This window comes from Delphinapterus leucas, chromosome 4 (genome assembly GCF_059928025.1).
Source record: "Delphinapterus leucas isolate spDelLeu-1000000601 "Yukka" chromosome 4, BTC_Dleu_Yukka2, whole genome shotgun sequence".
In the NCBI taxonomy this organism is placed as follows: Eukaryota; Metazoa; Chordata; class Mammalia; order Artiodactyla; family Monodontidae; genus Delphinapterus; species Delphinapterus leucas.
The window spans coordinates 45,987,734-46,011,586 of NC_143132.1; the positions used below are offsets into that span (position 1 = coordinate 45,987,734).

Sequence of the window (23,853 nt, forward strand, 5' to 3'; positions counted from 1 at the left end):
GGGAAAGGGGAGGCTCCTCCTCTCTCCACTGACCTATCTGCAGGCTCAGCTGAACACAACAGCTAAGACCAGAAGCCCACACTCACACCTAAAGGTGAAAGCAAACATGCCCAAAGCCCTACTACATTTCAATTAATATCTTTAGATATATGGTTAGGAAAATGCTTTAATTCTGGAATCAGAAGTCCTTACTTAGTAGCTATGGAAAAGTCACATCTGTGAACTCGTTTTTTCCACGTAAAATGGAGACCACAGTGATTGCCCCAATTATTTCAAATGTCTGTTGGAGGGTTCAAAAGTGAACACATGTAAATATCTGGTAAACTCATCTGGACTCCTGATACACAGATTACCCAAAGCAGATGGGAAACAACCCACCACTCTCTGGTTACCTCCTTACTCATTTCCAGACAAACTAGAATAATAAACTGTGCACACGGTGTGACCTGATAAAGAAAGGGCTGACTGTTCACTCTGATAGTCTCTCAATCTGGCCAATGAGGAACTGCCTCTATACTTTCTCTATCCTGATACCGACATATCCATTAGTAAACACACACACAACACTAAATCTGGTCACAATATAATACTTGGAACCCAGCTTCTAGTGTAAGAGGGTGGGCTCCTGAGGCCTAACAGATTTCTCAAGTCCTGGTGGTGGAAAAAACCAAGCAAAACAGGATGCATCCTAGTCTAGCCCGGGGGCTGCGTTGAGATGGGAAAGCTCATCCTTCCTGCTTTAATAAACATGGTTAGAGAGCTGAGTCAACAGGGCAAAGGAAACACAGTCTTGGCCACTTGAAATTGGGGAAGAGGAACATGTAGCACTTAAGCAGACGAGCAGAGAAGAGCCCAAGATGATTCTACAGCACAAAAGTGACAGCCACAGAGGACACCACACATATGCCAAACAATAACTTTCTGCTGGTCTGTGAACAAATTACATAATCAACATCAGTGATCTTTCCTATTCATACTTCTTAGGTGTCTAAAAACCACTCTTTTAAAAAAAAGTGCTACTTCTAGCTAAGTAAAGAGTCAAGGACAAGCTCAGAGGGAAGTACCTCGGTGTCCATATTTTCTGAATACACATCATGACTTGGTCTGCAAGTGATTTATAAATTCCTTTTGGGTGCTAGGGACAAAAGGCTGGCATTCGAAGGACGTTTCAACTGCTCATGATTGCCTCACTCCTTTGGAATGAGTGCTTGTACTGAAAAGTCTAAGAGTACTTGTACTTTATCCAGAGTACAAATAGGTTCAGGATCCTGCAGACAAGAAAGGGAAAGTCATTCAACAGATGAGGGAGGCCTAATGGATCTAACAGGGCAACTCGAGCTCCGTCGTGAGAAGCATTACTGGTAATTGATGACAAAGTCCTAGGAGCCACCACACAGCCAGAAGCCACCCGGTCAGCGTGGAACTTCACGCGCTGCTCTCCTCCTCCCAAGCTGACATTTTGATTCAGCCATGGGTCACAGAAGGGCATTTCTGAATGGGGATAAACTTTATCTAAAACTCAGAATGGGCCCTCAATTGTTCTGGGCCACCTGTCACATAAAGATCTCATGCCTCTAAGAGCAGATTAGCTCATCCTAAGTCTACATTTTATAAACACAGAAACTGAGCACAGAGGAGGCAAATTATTTCTCAAATGTCAACCACTGACGCAGAATAAATAAAAGGTTAGGCAGTCTTCCCGACTTGCAAATCCAACCTACCCTCCACCTGCGAATGCCCCCCCAACAGCAGTTCCAGGATCCTGCCCCTCAGTGCCAGGTGGGCTACTGTTAATAAGGGTGAAGTCTCTTTCTTAAACGTGCCTCTGGTGCCTATGTGGTCTGGTCACTGCTCAGAAGCCTCTGCTTAGGTAGATGTAGGCAGTAGAGGGAGGCAACTTTAAGGAAAAAATGATCACCTTGACACTATCGTGCCTTAAGTTACAGTGAAGGGACAAGCCAAACAGAAATGTCTACCATGTGTTGAAACATAAACCAGCCCACGGAAACGCTCCTGGAGGTGTAACGTCACTTTAACAAACTTTATAAACCTGAAGTATAATTTAGTTTTTGTACCTCACCACGTCCAGCCTGAGTTGTTGCAGATTCTAACAGTTTAGCCAAAAGGGAACATAAAGTCACTGAAGTTGTAATGCATTTGAAGACCAAACAGGTGCTACCTCTTCTCAAACTGGCAGCAGCGTAACCATCATCAAAAAACAGATTTACCCCTGAGCTGATCTGTGGCCAAATGGTAGCACTTTAATACACACCAGGGTTCTGCACTGGGGAGAACCTGTTACCTTAAATCTCTGAGGTTGGTGAAACTGAATTGTTGCCCTTTTCTGATCAAAATCTTTTCTCAGCTGAAGAAAGTGCACTTTGCCATCTTTATTTAAAACCTTCTTCTTCCCATTGACACACCGGCAGACATTTACGTCTCTTCCATAGTACATACCCCGGCTGCACAGACTCTTCAGATCTGAGAGCCTGAACAGGGACCGGTAATATGTGGCCAGCACAGGGTCATCTCTCTGGATAAGAAGGGGCTTCTGCTCCCAGAATTCCTTGAAAAAAGTCTCTGTCTTGACGGGCGAGATTAAACTTTCAAAGAGGCCACTGGGACTGTCAAGGTTCAAAGGGGAAGGACCACCAGCTGCCTCCAGCTTCACCTGCTTACAGGGAACAGGCCCCTCTTCCTTCCCATCCCCTGCAGGCTTCACTTTCTTTGGCATCGTTGTCTTCAAGACAAGGCAGTGAGGAAACGCAAACCTGCCAAAAAGAAGAAAACACTCGTGATTAGGCGTCCCAGTTTCGGTGTCAGAGGATCTCATACACACAACTTGCATGACTATTAGGCCTTTGTGCGAACTCTTCCTAAGCCAAGGCCATTTCTACCAGAATAAGATACAGCCTGAAGCCAACACCATTTCTTCCAAGATATGATTCAGCCTCAAACACTATGCAGATCACATATTCACAGAAAGGAAGGCGTGTTTTTCTTGTACACAAGCACTAAGTCGTGGAATTCATCACTTATCGGAAGGTATAATTATCCCAAATTAAATGATTCAACTATCTCAGCCGTTCCTAGTCACAGTTTTTAGCCTGTGGCCATTGACACAGCAAAGTTGAAATCTTAAAGTTGGCTTTAATCAGCACCAGATCCCAAATCTAATTAGATGAACTCTGAGTTATAAATACTTGACTCAAGAACCACCAAGAGCTGCCCACGGCCAGGTGCTCCTCACCAAAGCACTACCCCCAGCTGCTGTCCTGGAGGCCACCTGGGCCAGAGGTGCCACCTGACGGCTGGGGCAAGAAGATGCCTGCTCCCAGGTCCTTAACCACCTGAATTGCCTCACTTCCAAACCTCAGCTTATTCCTAAAAATTGCCACTTTATCAGAAAAATTAAAATAAAGCAGAAAACTAATTGGGGGCTGAAAGTGAAGGGTAAAGATAGTTATATCTCAAGGCTTTTAAAAGCTCTACCTTTTTAACTAAAATAAGACATAATAAAATGGCAACGTCATTAACTTCTAACAAAGCTCTCCTCCCTCCAGCCTTCACGTGCACACACATCCCCTGGGCGCCTAGGGCTTGGGTGGGACTTGAGATTCTGCATGTCTAACAAGCCCACAGGTAGTGACGCTACTGCTGGGCCACAGACCACACTTGAGTAGCAAGAGAATCGACTCCCCTGAGTATTGCCAAAGGTCTCTCAGAACTGCCTCAAACCACAACTGTCGTCACGTTTACAATGCAGGTGTCCTGCATCTGGAGTTCAAGAATGTATGAATTTAAATTATATGAATTTCCTGAAACTGCTATTTTAAAATCAATTTTTTTCTGGGAAAGGGGGTAGGTCCATTGCTTTTACCAGATTTTTGAAAGAGTCCCCATCCCCCAAAAAGGTTAAGAACCACTGTGCTTATAAAAACCAATTCTTCCCAGAGACCAGTAACTTATTTATAAATGTCATGCTTTTCTATTTTGTTGGGCTATCAGAATTGCAAGCACACTGTTTTCTGCTCTTTTGTCATTATAACTAAGCTGTATTTGAGCTACACTATAGACTGAGTAGAATTAATGGTCTGGCCTGGGAAGTAGGCACCCGAACAATGTGTTACACATTGCAACAACTAACTTACAAATTTATAATTGATAAATTCAGAATAAACCTAGAAAATAAATTTAGAATTAATCCCTCTGTCTAGTGTACCCAGACCATTAGTCACTTAGTGGCCGTCTTGGTGATCAAATTTACTGTCCTAGTATCACAAAGCTTGCCTTCCGGTGACCCTTATTTTACTTGACAATGATGGCCCCAAAGTCCAAGAGTAATGATGCTGGCAATTCGGATATCCTCTTACTGTGCCTAATTTATAAATTAAACTTGGTTATAGCTATCTGTGAATAGGGAAAAAGCACAGTATATACAGACTTCCGTACCATCCACGATTTCAGGCATCCACTGGGTGTCCTGGGACGTTGTCAGCCGTGGATAAGGGGGCGCTACTGTTTAAAACTCTCTAGTGGCCTCATTTTAGCTTCTAAATATTATACCCACAAATAGCTCAGTTCCTTCAAAAGGTCCAGTACTTTGGGCAGGAAACACAGGACCATAGTATAAAACTAATACAAATTGATACTAAAAGCTTGCATTGAAGGGGTAAGGGCTTAAGCTTTTTTCTTAAACTTTGGGGAAAAAAACTTTGATGTCTTAGATATATCATCAATGAGACACATTTTCTGAAAATGTTTCTTATTCCTTTTAAGTTAAACAGTGTGCTTTCTCAACTGAAGAATCAAAGCTTCAGTGAGACAAAGTACTGCTAGTACTTGGAGCCCAGAAGTGATGTAGAAATACAAGAGATACGAAAACAGATTCAGAAGACAGCATTGCTTGTGCAGAAAAGAGACACCTGCTATCCTTTGAAAGGTCAGCATGTGGTGGATGTCAGGTCTGGGAACTCAGATTTCAGATGTGTTCCCACCACCATTAACTGAAAAGAGGGACTCACTGTGTCTAAGCTGTTTGGACAAACAATGCAGGTTATACCGAACACCCGCATTCCTTCTGGGTGTCTGGAATTTTGATACATGCCAGCCAGAAGGTCCTACATGATGAGCCCCCAATAAAAACCCTGGGCACTGAGTGTCTAATGAGCTTCCCTGGTTGGCAGCATTTCACACATGTTGTCACAACTAGATGCTGCAGCAATGAAGCACTTGGTCTCCACCTGCCGTAATGCATCAGCTGTGAGTCCTAGCAAATCGCTAACCCTGGGGATGGTGTTGGGAGCCGGGATACAATGCTCACATTTAATTGTTAAAAACTGTTAGGTTGCCTCAGAAGGTCTGCATAATTAAAGGTGTTTATTAATGGAAAAGTAATTTCATATTCAGCTACACATTTCTTATCCCTTACAATTGGTCAGTTTAAAATTTATTTAAGGGATGGGAGCAGCAGGAAGATGCAAACAAAAGGCTTGTTTTCCTTAAGCACAGTATATGAATACAGTATAAGCATATTCACCAGGAAGTGTGGTGAAACAATGTGTGCAAAATACTTAAGCCAAAAATAAAATCACTTGAAGCGTATTTCCCATCTACAATCAGTAACAAAATAAATCCCAACAGTGCATAACGAATGCTTTTGTTAGACTCTGAATTTCACTACTTTTACTGCCAAAAGTTACATCATTTGTTGTTTCTATGTGTTCATTTTGAAATGATTTGAGGCTCAGTTAATTGGAACCTAGCTTAGCGGTTACCAGGCAAACATACTATTTCTCTGATTCTCACACTGCCCATACTGTAAGACAACCATTCTTTTTAACAGCTTTTGGGAGGTTGAGAGGAGAACAGATGACATACTCCACCACATTAAACTTACAAAATAGTAAGCTGCATCACAATTTCAGAAACATTAAAAATTAAAAAAGCAAAAAGTGTGTTTTGTAATGTTAAGAAATATAGGAACTAAACAAGAGAATGCTTTGTCTGGAAAAGTACAGCCAACACTAGCCTGCCTCTGAATCTCACAGACCACCCAAACAGAAGTTAAGAGTAAATATTTTTATAAGCTACAGGGCGAAAAAAAAGCAAGCGTTTAAAAAGCAATTGTTTCCAACTTAAGCTGACCACAGCATTCAAATGTAAAAAGATTAAGTTAAAAGATTCAAGGTTCATATTTTACTAACTGCCCACAGATGAAAACCAGCAACTAATCTAAACAACTTTGAAGGATTAAACTCCACAAGAAAATCAATAGTGATACCCATTCTACAGGCAACAAATACAAACAAAGCCTTTATATTTTTAAGTGTCTTAACTTCCTTTTCTATGGTAATATTCACTGACCAGAAGTCTTAACACAGGGCAACTATGTGCACATTTTCAGAGCCTAGCACAGACCAGGGCACATAGGAGGTCCTCAATAAACATTTGCTGATTTTTTTCCCCTTTTCATCTTTTGTATACAATTTTAGAGGAAAAAAATCTCAAAAGCCTCACACAAAACAGAGTTAGGGGAAAACAGATGGTTTGTTCAGTGGGGATGATTCTTCTGATGGCAGCTGTAGCTTGAGTATTCAACAGTACGGTCAGAGCTGAAAGGCACCTTAGCCATCAGAGGTCATTACCAACCAGGAGAGGGAGGTGTGTCTTTATAAGCTCCAGAGCTGTGTTTTACAAAGTGTAGTCAAATCACCAGGAAAGCTTGTTAGTATGCAAATTTATGGGCCCCATATCAAACCTACTGGACCAACACTTCTGGTAGCTGAGCCCAGAAATCTGCAGTAACACAGTTTAAAATAAGTTAAAAAAGAAAATTAACAGTTCTCAGCAGGAGAATTTTAGATCCACTAACATAGAGGAGGATCATAGGCAAACTCAGCTCAGTTAAACGCACACAAACTGACAGAAACGATATATTGCCTGTAACAAGGTTGCCTAGGCTGACTTAAAATATTTCCTTTGGGCCCTCATTGATGTTTACCAGTTCAGAGAGGGAAAAGTGGTTCTCCTGTTGACCTAAAGCTGTGAGTGGCACTTATCTTTTAAATTCTATTTTAGAAATAAGGTATTGAACCTCATTAAGGTATTTTAGTAACCCTGAGGTTACAAAGGATGAGGGCAGAGAGGCAAAACTATCCAAGCGATGGTGTTAGAAGCTGGATAAATCAGGCTTTTCCACTTAAAGATGAGCCCAGTGAAATCAAAGGCCCGGCGCCGAATTTACAGCTGATTATTGGAGTAATCAGAGCCTGCGACTCCCAGGCCAATACTTCCTGAAAACAGTGAACAACCTGGTCTCATTAACCTGATGGACGACCCAAAAGTCGAGCAGCCGTTCTAGAAATATTCGGTGACAAATGAAAGAAAGGGAGGGTAGGCTGTCATTTTAAAGTTACGGTGGGGAGAGAAAGACGCAGCTCTCCCGCCCGCACTTCAGGTTTTGCTGCTGTAAAGCCGGTATCCTAGGCCCGCCCGGCCGCCGGGGAGGACAGCCCACGTGGCGCTCCCATACAGCCCGCCGAGCGGGGCCAAGGCCTGCATCACCCTCCCTGCAAACCTCCAAACTTTCCGTGTGCTCGTCCCGTCTCAAGACCACCGGCCGAGCACGTGGTTACTCTTGGTGCCCAGGCCATCCGCAATCCTGGGCGGCACCACACCCAGCGTGTCCACTATTCCAGTGCCCGGGATCGTCGAGCGCGTCGGCGCGCGTCCCCCGTCCCGAAACCAACAGAGCCCGCTGGCCGTGGCCCGGCCGTACCGAAGCTCTCGGCCCGAGCCCTGCGGTCCCCCCCACCCCCGACCTTGCTCCATCCACACTCGCGCCTGGACGCCCGGAAGTTGAGCACCACCCCACATAGCAGTGGCGGGGACGGAGAGGCGAGACTGCTCCACTCACCGGGCTCTGCGTGGGGCGCGCGGCCGCGAGCCAAGCGGGCAGCGGCGTGGGTTGGGGGCGGGGCGGCGCAGAGCGGCGCGACGTGAGCACGCTCCGGCGGCCCCTCCTGCTGAGCGCCCTTCTCCACGCCCGCCGCCGGCCCGCAGCGGGTGGGAGGGGGCTTGCTTCTAGCTCCCGGATGCAGGGGTATGTTGGGAGTTAAAGCCCGCACATTTTTTTCTCTGGTGCCAAAGGAAATAAATGAGGGTTTTTCTTGAATTGGGGCGGGATGAGGCTCAGGATTTGGGACGTGCTCTAGTACCGCCCTGTTCCTTTAATGAATGGAGAAACTGAAGCCCGGAGGAAGTAAGTGAGCTGCCCAGGTTTAGGGAGCTAGCGGTCCAGGTTCTCCATCGCTGTCCTTTGGGGCTCTCTGCTACACTGTGCTGCTTTGTACTAAGTCAACTATAATTACTATCGTGTTGCTCCCGGAGAGAGAATTAATCCTGATTTTAAAGGATGCTGGAAATTCTTGCTACTGTGCCTGTAGAAGAAAAGAGCAAAAGTAATTATTGGAGTAATTTCGGCCTAACACTCTCTCCTTTTGACTCATTATCAGGACTTTTGGGTGGGGAGGCTGGCTGAAAGGAGTTGTCAGGGGATCAATTGCACACCTCTGCTCTGGCCTGTGCGTTTCATAGCTCTGTACACAGGCAGAGGGGTCACAAAGAAAGTCCTTATTTCATTCTGTTAATATGATTGAAACCAGAAGCTCTTTCTGATGATCAAGGGACACATGAGCAAATGGGAACAAAGTTTACCCTTATCCAACACTTGTCCAAACTAACAATAATCGCAGCCAGTAACGAATATTTCTAAAAATGAATGCATAAACTGATGAAATAATTTGTATAGGAGTATACCTAATGGGATTTTCATTTGAAATTTCACTTAATGCCCCAAAACAGGAGACAATCATAATACTTTTGTTGAGCACCTACCGTTTTCCAGGCACTTTAAAAAATTTGTACTCAAACTTACTAATCCATACAAAAATCTATGAGAAGGATGCTACAGTTATCCTCATTTTGCATGTGAGGAAAATGAGGCACCAAGAGACTAAGTTATTAGTCAAAGGTCACAGAGTACACCGGTCAGAATGGCCATCATCAAAATATCTACAAACAATAAATGCAGGAGAGGGTGTGGAGAAAAGGGAACCCTCTTGCACTGTTAGTGGGAATGTAAATTGATACAGCCACTATGGAGAATAGTATGGAGGTTCCTTAAAAAACTAAAAATAGCACTACCATATGACCCAGCAATCCCACTAGTGGGCATATACCCTGAGAAAACCATAATCAAAAAGAGTCATGTACCACAATATTCATTGCAGCTCTATTTACAATAGCCAGGACATGGAAGCAACCTAAGTGTCCATAGACAGATGAATGGATAAAGAAGATGTGGCACATATATACAATGGAATATTACTCAGCCATAAAAAGAAACAAACTTGAATTATTTTTAGTGAGGTGGATGGACCTAGAGTCTGTCAGAGTGAAGTAAGTCAGAAAGAGAAAAACAAATACTGTATGCTAACACATATATGGAATCTAAAAAAAAAAGGTTCTGATGAACCTAGGGACAGGACAGGAATAAAGACACAGATGTAGAGAATGGACTTGAGGACATGGGGAGGGGGAAGGGTAAGCTGGGACGAAGTGAGAGAGTAGCATGGACTTACATACACTACCAAATGTAAAATAGATAGCTAGTGGGAAGCAGCTGCATAGCACAGGGAGATCAGCTCCGTGCTTTGCAACCACCTAGATGGGTGGGATAGGGAGGGTGGGAGGGAGACGCAAGAGGGAGGAGATATGGGGATATATGTATACATATAGCTGATTCACTTTGTTATACAGCAGAAACTAACAACACTGTAAAGCAATTATACTCCAATAAAGATGTTTTTAAAAAAAAAAAGGTCTCAGAGTAATAAGAGGTAGAACCACGATTTTAATCTAGTCAGTCTGGCTTTAGAGCAGGCTTTCTTAATCTGGGCATTACTGGCATTTGGGGCCAATAATTCTTTCTCGTATGGGGCTGACCTATGCATTGTAGCAGCACCCCCAGCCTCTACCCATTAGATGCCAGTAGTGCCCGCACCCAATTTGTGACAGCCTAAAATGTCTCTAGACCCTCCATAGTTTCTCTGTGGGGAACTACTGCGTTAGTAGGAACCCCCACCCAGCTGTTAGCCTCACACTATGCCGCAGTTACATTCCGCACGTCTCAAGAGGAGGTGCTCAACGTTGCCCCATAGGACTCACTAAAATAGGTTCCATGACCATCACCCACATTCAGAGTATGTAAAGAGAAGACTGGAAATTGAAGGGCGATCTGCGGCAGTAGGGAATGTATGGGAACAGAAGATCATCAGACTAGCGGAGATGGCTGTAGCATTTCTCCTCCTCCCCCAAGCCAAGTGACAGGGACTGCAGAGCCCATCAGAGAGAATGGGGGCATCCGCAGAGGAGTACCTGACCTGCTGCTTGCTGAGCTGTGAACCTGCTGGTCTGTGCTGGGGCTGCTATCAAAGAAGAGCCCGGTGTAGTTACAAAGTTCTTGGATCCCTGAGACATGGCTGTGGGAGCTGGGGGATGGTTTGTGGACAGAGACAGGTGGCTGCTTCTTGCTGGGAGGATCCTGAAGGAGGTGGCACTCTGAGGCCAAAAGGCAGCATGAGGCAACTGCTCTAACACCCTTTGTCTTGTCAGGGACCCTTGAGTACCCTCTGGGTGGAGGGGTGCTGTGGAAAGTATCAATACTTGGGCTTGGTCCATCGGGAGGTGCCCTGCCAAAGGGAGTGACAGCAGCTGGTGAAGGCCAAGCATTAGGAGGCAGTGGGGTCCACCGGCATGGACAGGAAAGGAGGCATGGGGCCACAGGAGGTCAGTCAGAGATCTCAAGTTTAATTTTAATGCAGCCCAGTGTGTAGACCTCCAAAAGAACCTTCACCTGCATCCCTTGAAAACTTCAACATTTGAACACCCGTTATCAAGGCCAGCTACATAATTGGCGGGGCTCAGTGTGAAATGAAAACGTGGAGCTCCTTGTTCCAAAGGTAGGGGAAAAGTGTCATTAAAGGTTCTAAGGGGGCTTCCCTGGTGGCGCAGTGGTTGAGAGTCCGCCTGCCGATGCAGGGGACACGGGTTCGTGCCCCGGTCCGGGAAGATCCCACATGCCGCGGAGCGGCTGGGCCCGTGAGCCATGGCCGCTGAGCCTGCTCGTCCGGAGCCTGTGCTCCGCAACGGGAGAGGCCACAGCAGTAAGAGGCCTGCGTACCGCAAAAAAAAAAAAAAAAAATGTTCTAAGGTATAAAATGGTTCCTTTCCTTTGCAGCCTCTCTCTTCACTATGATGGTGGTGTTTTCAACTTGCTGTTTAGTGTCATGCTCTAGGGAGCACAGGAATACTTGAAAGGTGAGTGCAAACATTCAGGAGCACTGGAGGGCCCTTCCGTGCCACTTGGACCCGTGTGTGCACGGGAGCACCTGTCCCACAGGCTGTCGAGGTCTCCCACCTGCTGAACACTGGTCCAGCACTGCTGTGCCCTGGCCAGGGGTGGAGAAACCAATCCCTGATGCACTGGTCATGGCCCCAATCCACAGCAAACCAGCAAACCTCAGGAGATTGCAACTTTCCGCCCAGGGAACACTCCTTACCTGCGTTGGGGTAGTGAGAGCCTTGCTCTAGTCCAGTCACCTTCCAAACACACCAAGGTGCTACCTGCCCAGGGCGGTTACAGGGTGTGGGATGTGCGCCCCGACCCAACCCACCCTGCATCTGTGAGGCTTCAGACAGGGGCAGAGGGCAGCCGTGGGCTTCGGGCGGGGCAGGGAGAGGGGGCCAGGAAAGCGAGGTCCAGAACCCATCTCACAGGGAGGGAGGCAGAGCTGCACAAAAGACTTCACTTAAAAATCAAATTCAGATTACATTATTAACAACTATAAGATAGCAACTGCAGAGCATTAAACTCCAAGGGTGAGGCCCTGTGTGAGGGCACTGACTGCACGCCCAGGAAGCAGACCCTACCTGCCAACCAGAGGACATCAACAAACTCAGCTAAAATACATGTCATTTCAGTAAAAGATTTGCCAACTCTTTCCCTAATCCTCCCCGTCCATTCCTTGCCCCTAAACCTGGTGGAATGGAGGAGGGTGAGAGAGAGGTGTGTATTAAAGAGCAGATTCTACGTTCTTCCTTGGACCACTTCTTCAGTTCAGGGTGCAGGCCTGAGCTGGGAGAAGGGAAAACAGACTTGAATCAGTCTAGGCATTATAACTGAAAATTATTATCATTGTTATCAAAGTGAGTATTTTGTATGTATGTATGTGCTTGTTGATTGATTGATAATTCAAAGTATCCAAAAAGCAATGGGATTCACCTGAGAAGTCAGCAAGGGGCAGAGAAGGAATAGCTAATAAAGCATGCTTGACAATAATTGATGAAAAATACAGCCATTTTCTACCTGTACCTCCAACAAGTTCCAATTATTTCACATAAAACTATGGTTCAGGGATATGATAAATGGGTAACAAAGCAGAACTCACCGGAAATTCTCCACCAGTACATTCACTGCATAAAAGGGGTAAGTGATAAAGTCATGAGAGAGTAATTTGAAATGGGTTATTTGTGTCAAGATGGCATATTGATTACTTAGTGACCAACATGCAATTTAATTGCTTTGATTGCCCAAAGACACACCATCTTTTGTACAAATGAGCAATAGTCATCTGATTGCATTAATCTAGACCAGGATATTATCCAAAATAATCAAAGTAATTAATTCTACATTTCAAATCCAAATCTTTCTCCAAGATATATGGGACTTTAAGGAGTCTGTTTTGTGGATCAATCACATTTTTAGCTTCCACCTTGGTCTTTCCTTTGCCTTATTTTTCTCTCCTACTTTAAATTCATATTATCTTTATAAGTCGTATTAAATTATTTGAGCTCATTTTCACAAAGCTTTCTCTTTCTTTTCTGTCTACCTGAATTGCATATTTATTTAAAAGCTGTTTATCAGGTCCTGAGTGAGCCTCCTTTCACCTTGATTCGCCATTTAATTTAAATATGACCTCATCCAAGATACAATCTAATTAACAAAAGATATTTTAAGCTATTTTGGGGTGGTGTGATAGCTCTAAAAATGTATTTGATGAGTGGGTTTATGTTTATAACACTTCTTTAAAGTGCAAAATGCTTGAAACACCTGCATTAATGTTCTCTGAAGAAGTAAGAGAAGAAACGAATATGGGTGCAACACATCCATCCTTCGGATGCCTTGTTCAAATAGTCTGCTTGGAAATATTAGAACTTATATGTCACTTTTAAAATACAGTCTTGTATATCAAACCTCAGAAAGTCTTATTACTTCACACTAGCTTTAAAAATAGTTGGTAATGACACTGTAACTTCATCTATTGATACTTTTGATTGCCTAAGGCAAGAAGTGATCAACTAGCAGCACAATTTTGTAGAAAGCCTTTGAAGCACTCTTGTATGAATACGTTTCTATAATGAATTGTATTGATCCTAGGTTTAAAAGTAATAGTTCATCCTTCATATGACCTAACTGATAATAAAACATAGTTCAGTTTTTCCTACAACAAATTAAGTATCTATATATTGAAAAGAAAACTATGGTAATTTTTCCCAATGACCGTGAAATCTGTCGTCACTTGGCCCCATCATTGACCAAAAAGCATTATGATTCAGCAGTGGATTAAAATGGAAGAACAACTGACAATGTTGAACTTTTTCTGAAGCCCCAGTGTTCATGGAAAGCACAGCAAAGGCTGAAAAATCCCCCCACCATTTTGTTTTCTGAGAAATGGTCATTTTGCTCTCATATATTCTGAGATAAGACCCACCGCTACCCTTCCCCAGTGGATCTGACTCCCATGTTTAATATACCTCTTTGGGTTTCTCAGTCCCCTTCCTTTACTTTGAGATGTTCCTAATTATGAACATCCTTCCTGTTGCAATAGCCTGAAAAAATCATCTCCTTAATTATCCCATGCATTTTGTCTTGCATAACTTCTTTTTTAAATTTAATTTTATTTATTTTTGTTTGTGTTGGGTCTTCGTTGCTGCACGTGGGCTTTCTCTAGTTGCAGCCAGCAGGGGCTACTCTCCCTTGCGGTGCGTGGACTTCTCATTGCGGTGGCTTCTCGTGTTGCGGAGCACCAGGCTCTAGGCTCTAGAGCACAGGCTCAGTAGTTGTTGCGCACAGGCTTCGTGTCTGCGGGGTATGTGGGATCTTCCCGGACCAGGGGTCGAACCCATGTCCCCTGCAATGGTAGGCAGATTCTTAACCACTGTGCCTCCAGGGAAGACCCATAACTTCTTTACAAGAGGAAAAAAAAAAGTGTTCAAGCTCTTCATTAAATCCTGGGAAGTCAAATTGCAGTTGGAAAGTGATATGACTTTGAAATTAGGCAGGACTTTAAGTTTGATCGAGTGTTTTAAAACAATGTTTACAAGGGAAGAGTGGATGCCTCCATTCACAAATGAGGTAGTTGGAGTGTAACACTGACTGTTTTGCCTAAGGCCCCGCCAGGAAATAACAGTAGCACCAGGTATAGAATTGTAGTCGAAATAGCAATTTCCTTACCACCACTTTCTTTTGCTTCTTTAAGGATGTCACTTAATTTCATTGGAATTTTGACCTTCAGTATGGTAATAGAATTAGATATAATTATTTCCCTCATTAATCTTCATGTTAAAAAATTATATGTATATATATATGTGTGTATGTGTGTGATTTGAACAGGCTTATGAGTCGTACAAAACAAAATGAGACCTTACACATTAAAACTAACCCGCCTGCAAGGATTAAGACAATGTAACCATAAATTATGATTTTGTAGCAACTCATATACAACTATTTACAATCTCAGTTATTCTTCTACTTACAAAGATGGTTTGTTGTGGGAATAGCAGTCATGCAAGGAAGCAGGATTTCAACAAACAGGACCGCTTTCATATAAGCATTTTATACAATGCTGAAACATCTTTTATATAAAAGGAATGCCAGTGGATATATATTCATATATATACATGTATGAAGGCTCTGCTTTGGGGGAAAAATGAACTAAAAACAGTTCCTTTAGTTACAGTAATCTATACTCCAGAGCTTCTGGACAAATAGGCGAGTCTGACACGGCAGATTCTAGTAGCAAATAGGGATTCTTATAAAGAGAATAAATGCTGAAATTTGGATAAGGCTAGAAATTTCATTTCTTTCTAAAATAATTTCACTTCTAAATATTCTTTATGCTGCTAACTGCAACCCATTATAATGGCACACAATGGGAAATAAAGCAGACGTCCCACAGGAGGAGATGGGCTAAGTAAACCACGGTGCACTCATTCAGTGGGCTGCTCTGCAGGTATAAAAATTAGTTTGCAGGAAAAAATGGCATAGTTGTCTATGGAAAAAAGTAAACAAATTGAAAAATATATTGTTTATGATCTAAGGTAGAAAATCTGGCTACAAATGGCAGAGTTTAGACACATTTTCAAGTAGAATGTATGTTCAATAAGTCAGGGGGTGTGCATCTTCAGTTACTGTATCCCCAGCAGTGTTTAGTACGACATAAGGGTTTACATTAATAAATGAAGATCTATACAAAATGATTTCGTTAGAAAAATATATGTTATGCATAGAAAAACTCTAAGAATATTCATTAAAATATGAACTATTTGAGTGGATTTTTTTTGGCCAACTGGTATTTTTAATTTTTATAATGAAATTGTATTTCTTTTGTAATCAGAACAAAAACAATAAACTTAAGTTAAAATATATCTTTTCATAGGTTTTTCAGAGCGGTCCTTATAAAATAGTCCTGATAAAATAGCCCATTTCTATATTTAGGCAGTTTATAGAGTTGGCTGGCTCTTTCTTAATCTTGGAAAGCAACTTATTTTCTGAAATCTTCACATTTTATCCAAGGTTATCCCTCAGTGAACAATCACACACAGTCTGTTCCAGATTGTAATCAGTAAATGAAGTGAAAATCACAATGAGATAACTATTATATGCTGTCTGTCACTCACAGATTTCCCAGGTAGCTGTGATTTCATTCTTCATGAAATAAGAACCAAACCAGGAACGTTGTTGCTTCCCAGCGGAAGCAAAGCTCACATGAACAGTTCTGTCCTCACCATCTTCAACAAGCCACCGATTTGAGAAGAGAGTGAGCTAAAATCCTAGGAGCTTATTGTGAACGCTCTAATTAATGCTCTTGAGCAGTAAATATATTTTAGACATTTATTACTGAAGAATGCAATGACTGTGTTTCTAGACATTAACAAAAGTTACGTTTGCTTGGCCAACAATTGTGCATTAATGCCCCTCAAGAGGAATGCCGAGTGTATGTGTCCTGTGATAGAGACCCATTTTTCTGGGCTAGATTGCCAAATGTATACAATGATGCATTTAAAATTGTGCAATGAATACGCCCAAGGGAAGTGTTAGCTGTCCTGAACGTTATAGATCAAATGGAAGAAAGAAAGCAATGTCTGAAAAACTGGAGACTCAGAAGAAGGGAATTGTGCAGATTTATTCTGTTCATTTGCAGATTTGTCTTTTCTTTTTTTTTTTTGCATCGATTATATACAGAGTATATCATATATCAGAAGTAGAAATGTTAATCCAACTGTAGTATTTTGCTTAAATAATAGCTACAAATTCCCAAAGAACCACCTAGGATATTAATCTGTTCTAGATTTTGAAAATATAATCCTAGAAAATTTTACCCCCTTTAAGTCAAGCTTAAAAACTATTAAATGAATACGTATAAATTGTATTTATGGTTTATCCAATTAAACAGAGAAAGTTTCAAAATAAATTATATTAGCTCAATTTTGGACAGTTTCCTAGAAATATATAATCCTTGGAAAGTTTTGAAAGAACTGAAAAAGTTGTATTAAGAAAATAGAATGAAGTATCCCAGAATTAGCCTGCCCATGAGGGAAGTCATAATAGAGAAAGAATTTGCCTTTAAATCTTTTGCACCCAAGAGGAAAATAAGTTTCTAGAACAGTATGTTATTCACAATAGAGAACCAAAACCAATGTTATTGGTAAACAAGCAGGACGTTATTTGTCTCTTCACCTGCCATGAAATAATTCAAATCATTTTAGTTCACTTTATGGTAAAATAAGTGGCAAGACACTGAAAGTAATACACCGTTTAATTTATTTCCCTTAATTCAATCCCAGAAATCAAAATAGGATGGGAAATATTTCATACTTCCTATCAAGAACTTATCTCTAAATGGAATCTTTTTCACAAATACTCAACACAAAAGCATGCAAACTGTCAATCTACAAAATGAATGCTGATCATTGGAGGGTTTTCTACTTACCAAACATTTATTTAATACCCACTTGACCTGATTTACTTGGTTCAACCAAAGTTACTACAGATTGCTACGGGATACATAAATTTCATTCAATTTTTTCACTCAATACCAAGTCTGTAAGCATCTTCAGCTGTTTTTAAATTGAGAGCCCTCATCCCTTCATGGATGTTTTTTCCCTTCTTTTGATATCCTCTTTTCAGAACCCAGGTAGCGTAGTGTGTATACCTCTATTTTAACATCCATTACATTTATTATTTATTGTAGCTGCCATTTCACTGTGCCTACTATGCTGTGCACTCACTGATGGCAGGAATGTCATTTTGTATTCATTTTTTAGTACATAACACCAAAAACAATACCTAGTACATGTAGGAGGTCAATAAACATTTGGTGAACAAAGGTAACTAATTAAATACCTCCAAAAAGCTATGAAAGCTATAACTACGAGATGCTACTATTGAAGATTAATGTATTAATCTAACATTAGGATGGGAAGACTGAGTGATGTTTAGATTTTTTGTCCCCCCTTGGTGTCAATAACATATATGAAACTTAATAGTAAAATAGGATGAAAGACTTGATTGGAGATGGAAGAAGGAGGCTCTTCATGGGAATCTCAGCTGTGTGAGTGACCATGGTGCCACCTTGATGCTGATATTCTACCTCAGAGGGATTCAGCACTGTTAGGTAATCTAGCACTAAGGAACAGACTCTCCTGGAATTATGGTGATAGTCCAGCTTTATTCCTCAATTACATGCAGACAATTTACATTTAGAAAGCAAGGAGAATCTAAATGTAGCATTTACAAAGCCCTTCCCTATGGAAACTGTATTTCCATACTCTGCGTGCCTATGACTATTATTTTTCTTTAAATCTTTATTTGAGTATAATTGCTTTACAATACTGTGCTAATTTCTGCTGTATAACAAAGTGAATCAGCTATACGTATACATATATCCCCATATCCCCTCCCTCTTGCGTCTCCCTCCCACCCTCCCTATCCCACCCCTCTAGGTGGTCACAAAGCACTGAGCGGATCTCCCTGTGCTATGTAGCTGCTTCCCACTAGCTATTTATTTTACATTTGGTAGTGAATAAATGTCAATGCTACTCTCTCACTTTCTCCCAGCGTAAACTTCCCGCTCCCCGTGTCCTCAAGTCCATTCTCTAGTAGGTCTGTGTCTTTATTCCCGTCCTGCCCCTATGTTCTTCGTGACCATTTTTTCTTTTTTTTTTTTTTAGATTCCATATATATGTGTTAGCATATGGTATTTGCTTTTCTCTTTCTGACTTACTTCACTCTGTATGGCAGACTCTAGGTCCATCCACCTCACTACAAATAACCCAATTTCGTTTCTATTTATGGCTGAGTAATATTCTGTTGTATATAAGTGCCACATATTCCTTATCCATTCACCTGTTGAAGGACACCTAGGTTGCTTCCATGTCCTGGCTATTGTAAATAGAGCTGCAATGAACATTGTGGTACATGACTCTTTGTCTCTTATAACAGTCTTTATTTTAAAGTCTATTTCATCTGATACGAGAATTGTTACTCCAGCTTTCTTTTGATTTGCATTTACATGGAATATCTTTTTCCATCCCCTCACTTTCAGTCTCTATGTGTCCCTAGGTCTGAAGTGGGTCTCTTGTAGACAGCATATATACGGGTTTTGTTTTTGTATTCATTCAGCCAGTCTGTGTCTTTTGGTTAGAGTATTTAATCCATTTACATTTAAGGTAATTATCAATATATATGTTCCTATTACCATTTTCTTAATTGTTTTGTGTTTGTTTTTGTAGGTCTTTTCCTTCTCTTGTGTTTCCTGCCTAGAGAAGTTCCTTTAGCATTTGTTGTTAAGCTGGTTTGGTGGTGCCGAGTTCTCTTAACTTTTGCTTGTCTGTAAAGGTTTTAATTTTCCTTCAAATCAGAATGAGATCCTTGCTGGGTAGAGTAATCTTTTTTGTAGGTTTTTCCCTTTCATCACTTTAAATATTTCCTGCCACTCCCTTCTGGCTTGTAGAGTTTCTGCTGAAAGATCAGTTGTTAACTTTATGGGGATTCCCTTGTATATTATTTGTCACTTTTCCCTTGCTGCTTTTAATATTTTTTCTTTGTGTTTAATTTTTGATAATTTGATTAATATGTGTCTTGGTGTGTTTCTCCTTGTATTTATCCTGTATGGGACTCTCTGCATTTCCTGGACTTGATCCACTATTTCCTTTCCCACGTTAGGGAAGTTTTCAACTGAAATCTCTTCAAATATTTTCTCAGACCCTTTCTTTTTCTCTTCTTCTTCTGGGACCCCTATGTTTCGAATGTTGGTGTGATTAATGTTGTCCCAGAGGTCCCTGAGACTGTCTTCAATTCTTTTCATTATTTTTTCTTTATTCTGCTCTGCAGTAGTTATTTCCACTATTTTATCTTCCAGGTCACTTATCTGTTCTTCTGCCTCAGTTATTCTGTTTTTGATTCCTTCTAGAGAATTTTAAATTGCATTTATTATGTTGTTCATTATTGCTTGTTTGCTCTTTATTTCTTCTAGGTCTTTTTTAATACTTTCTTGTATTTTCTCCATTGTATTTCCAAGATTTTGGATCATCTTTACTATCATTACTCTGACTTCTTTTTCAGGCAGACTGCCTGTTTCCTCTTCATTTGTTTGGTCTGGTGGGTTTTTACCTTTCTTCTTTATCTGCTGCATATTTCTCTGTCTTCCCATTTTGCTTACTTTCTGTGTTTGGGGTCTCCTTTTCACAGGGTGCAGGTTCGTAGTTTCCATTGTTTTTGGTGTCTGCCTCCAGTGGGTAAAGTTGGTTCAGGGGCTTGTGTAGGCTTTCTGGTGGAGGGGACTGGTGCCTGTGTTCTGGTGGGTGGGGCTGGATCTTGTCTTTCTGATGGGCAGGGCTGCATTCAGTGCTGTGTTTTGGGGTGTCTGTGAACTTAGTATGATTTTAGGCAGCCTCTCTGCTAATGGGTGGTGTTGTGTTCCTGTCTTGCTAGTTGTTTGGCATGGGCCATCCAACACTGGAGCTTGCTGGCCGTTGGGTGGAGCTGGGTCTTAGCGTTGAGATGGAGATCTCTGGGAGAGCTCCCGCCGGTTGATATTACATGGGGCCGGGAGGTCTCTGGTGGTCCAATGTCCTGAACTCGGCTCTCCCACCTCAGAGGCTCAGGCCTGATACCAGGCCGGAGCACCAGGACCCTGTCAGCCACACGGCTTCTGAAATGTAGTCACATTCTCCATTTAATTTGCAACTCCTTGTAGAAAAATGATTAGCCAACAATAAAGACTGCAGCCGGGCAGCGCTCTCTGTCTCTGTCTGTCTCTCTGACTCACTTTCTCTCTCTCTGTATACGGTCCAGATGTCTCAGTAACCCCTTACTATCACAAGGCTGTGTCCTTAAGGCAGCTTCTGGTGTGGGGGAGGCAAGCAGAATGTCGACTCTCATTGATGGAGCCAAATTCTCCTAAGACCTTAAACTCTTTCCTAGATGTGAATCAGTTAACTTTCAAATCTTCTTTGGGCCAAGAGAAGTGACTGGCTGACTCCAGTGTAGTCTAGTACCATCCAATTTATAGTTAAGAGTTGGTGGTTTTTATTGTTGTTTTTAACATAATCTGACTCCAAAACAAATTTTATCAACTGGGCTTTCCTCTTCACACGTAAATACTCCAGTAAAACAAATTAAATGTAATGTACACAATGGGAAATAAAATCCTTGAATAGGTGTCAATGACATGGTTGCTCTCCAGAATGATTCTACCAACCTGCCCTCCTAGAGATTTTCTTCTCTTTATCGGAGGTGAATCTGTGCTGAGGTTGCCTGTGCATCTTTCTTGCATGGAGTCCTCTTCTGAGTGTAGAGAAAAGGATGTCTGGTCCGTGTCAGTTGTACTGTCATGGTAACAACCATCAAAGGCCATGGCTTGAGCTGCATCAATACTGTACATTCCAGAAATCTGACAAAAAGACTTTTGTTAGTTAGTCATGAATATGGTTTTAGGAGTTGGAATTACAGTAAAAATCTAAACAATCAGATTTTAAAAATAGTTTCAATAAATACTAAGAATGTTTGCTTATTTTTTGCTTCTGGTTTTGATGGTTTTGCTTCTGGTGTCTGATGAAAAGTCATTTTCATAATAAATGGAAAACATCATCTTAGACATCCATTTTTAATAGGGATTTAGAGAGAGAGAGATTTGAGCATTACACAAATAAATGTATCACAACTATAATTGTCAATGTTTTCTAATTTAGTCCAGGCCTGACAGACTGTTACACTCAATGTTTTTTTCCACAAAAGGGAATTTTGTTTCAAGTTTTCCTCTTTGTTTCTGAGTAGTATGAATTGTTTGCCCTAAGTTTGTGTGTTGAAATTGAATATGATTTATCAGAAGAGCAATATAAGCAATTGGACTTGTTTTTCAATGTATTTTTCCTCTTTAGAGAAAACATAGCAGTATGCCTAATCAGTGTGGGGTTTTTGTCCCAAAACAGAACAATATCATCTGGTGATCCATTTTTGCTTGAATTTGGGGTGGAGATAGGGAATGATTTTAGCTGCTCCTTTAAAATGCAAATTGACCAAGCCTTCCCACTTTTGCTGAAAAGTACCTTTAAATGATACTAACATAGCTCAATTAAACAACTTGAAATTGGTGTATTTTTTTGAAGGAGTGAGTTATCAACGCTTTCTGGCTCCATTGCTTGACTGAATCTAAACCACTGTTTTTCTTTAAGGTTTTACTCTGCGGGAGGTAGTGGTTCTCCCTGATACAGAGCTGTGTCTAGGAAGCAGCTGTTACTAATTGCTTTCTGAGAAAACAAAATTTCTTTTTGATCTCTAGGGAAACTAAAAAATGAACAAATATGGACAGGCTACTACTGGATGAAAGTATTCATAATTCAAATTGGAGGCTGCAGAGTAAATTCTGCCAAAATGTGTATTTGGTTCAATACTGACTCAAAAACCTAATATTTTACTGAATTCAAGAGACATAAGGACTATTTTGTGCAGTCAGTAAACTAACCAGGGACCCATACTCGAATTATGTTGTCCCTTTTTGTTTTAGTTGTAGAAACTTCTCATAGTAAAATGAAAATGGGTAAAATAAACATGAAACGACATTGAGACTGAATTACTAACCAATAGCCAATAATAACACTTATATCCAACTCTGGATCTGAGGATAGAATAACTATATACTGTCTCCTTGGTTTTCTTTCTCCATTATGATAATTTAGATCTATAAAACTGGTTAAACCTTGCAGTGCACAATTTACCAGTAGGCTGCTAATGTCCACAAGTTTGTAAGTTGGTTGTTCCAGTAGAAACAGTTTTAGAACTGGTCTGTAATTTTTCACTCCAGCTTACAAATAAGCACAAAGCTAAGGCATATTATATCTAAAGTACAGATGTGATGGTTTTAGACTGAGCTCTAAGTCCTAGAATTAGGAAAACATTTGGATGAAGAATAAGAAAGAAAATAGCTTCCTTTCTCCTTTCTGGGAAATGGTCAATGCTAGGGACAAATTTTCCATGGACCTTACTGTTCTCCCATCTCTTGGTATCTGGGGGTGGTTGGGACAGGTGTGTGATGGTGGTGATCGTGGTGTTGGAAGGAAATGAGCTTTGCTTAACTTCATGATTTCATAGGGAGGAACTCCATAGCCTAACATTCCTGGTCTTTCTCATCATCCCTCAATCACTCTACCCTAGGGGTTTGGAAGAAGGAACTGGCATGTGTGGTTTTAGTCCTTTTGGAGTCACTTTAGGATCTGCATTGGTGTCCAGGTTTGTTTTCTGAAATGAGGTAAAGGAGACTGTCCTCACAGGGAAATCCTGAATTGTCTAGCTTCGCCAGTGACCAAGAGAGTAAGTACACTGAATACAGCAATGAAATATTAGTAGGACCCCCTGCTCACAGATCTAAGGTAATTTCTCTAAACTGCTTTACCAATAACAAAGGTAACATTATCACATCCATCTGTCTGGCTCCTACATCTCTCTCTCTCTCTCAGACTGGTTTCCCAACTCATATACAGAGGGGAGAGGTATCATTGATTAGCCCTCAATCCTACAGACATATCTTTTTTCCCTGCATCTCACCAGAGCATCCCACCCCTTTAGAGATCTCTCATCTCAAACAGCCTGTTCCCACTATCCCTTTCAAAACTGCTACTCCTTCAGAGAATATGCTCTGGGCACTAATCACAATAAGAACATAACATTTGTGTAGCACTATATGGTATGCAAAAATGTTAAATGCATTTATTATATCATTTGATCTTCACAACAGCTCTGTGAGGTAATAGGGAAGAAATTCCACCATTTTGCAAATGCAGAATGAGGTTTAGGAGACAGCCTGGCACACGGAGCTAGGATATTAGGTTTGGCATCACTTCTGACTCCAAATCTGTGCTCTTTCATTTGCACCACAAACATATGAAGGGCAAGTAGGACATTCCTTTGAGATAATTGCACCTTTGAAGGAGAATGCATAGAATGGTGGT

General features: G+C 41.4%; 2 protein-coding genes across 13 annotated transcripts in view; both read right to left on the bottom strand.

Moving 5' to 3' along the window:
- The window catches only part of RIOX2 (ribosomal oxygenase 2), a 28,684-nt gene extending 20,606 nt beyond the window's left edge, over positions 1-8,078 (bottom strand). For 2 of the 12 annotated variants that reach the window (XM_089910426.1, XM_089910421.1), the window contains exon 1: positions 2,303-7,813. In XM_089910426.1, coding sequence (XP_089766552.1) covers positions 2,303-2,848 — 546 coding nt within the window. In that variant the 5' untranslated portion in view covers positions 2,849-7,813. Of the gene's footprint in view, positions 1-2,302; positions 7,831-7,918 lie in introns of those variants that run through there. The other 10 variants (XM_089910422.1, XM_022583568.3, XM_089910428.1 and 7 more) reach the window with 8 other exon arrangements.
- Positions 8,079-16,894: 8,816 nt separating this feature from the next.
- GABRR3 (gamma-aminobutyric acid type A receptor subunit rho3) overlaps positions 16,895-23,853 on the bottom strand; it is a 46,019-nt gene continuing 39,060 nt past the window's right edge. The window contains 1 exon segment of the mRNA XM_089909886.1: positions 16,895-21,299. Coding sequence (XP_089766012.1) covers positions 20,997-21,299 — 303 coding nt within the window. The 3' untranslated portion in view covers positions 16,895-20,996.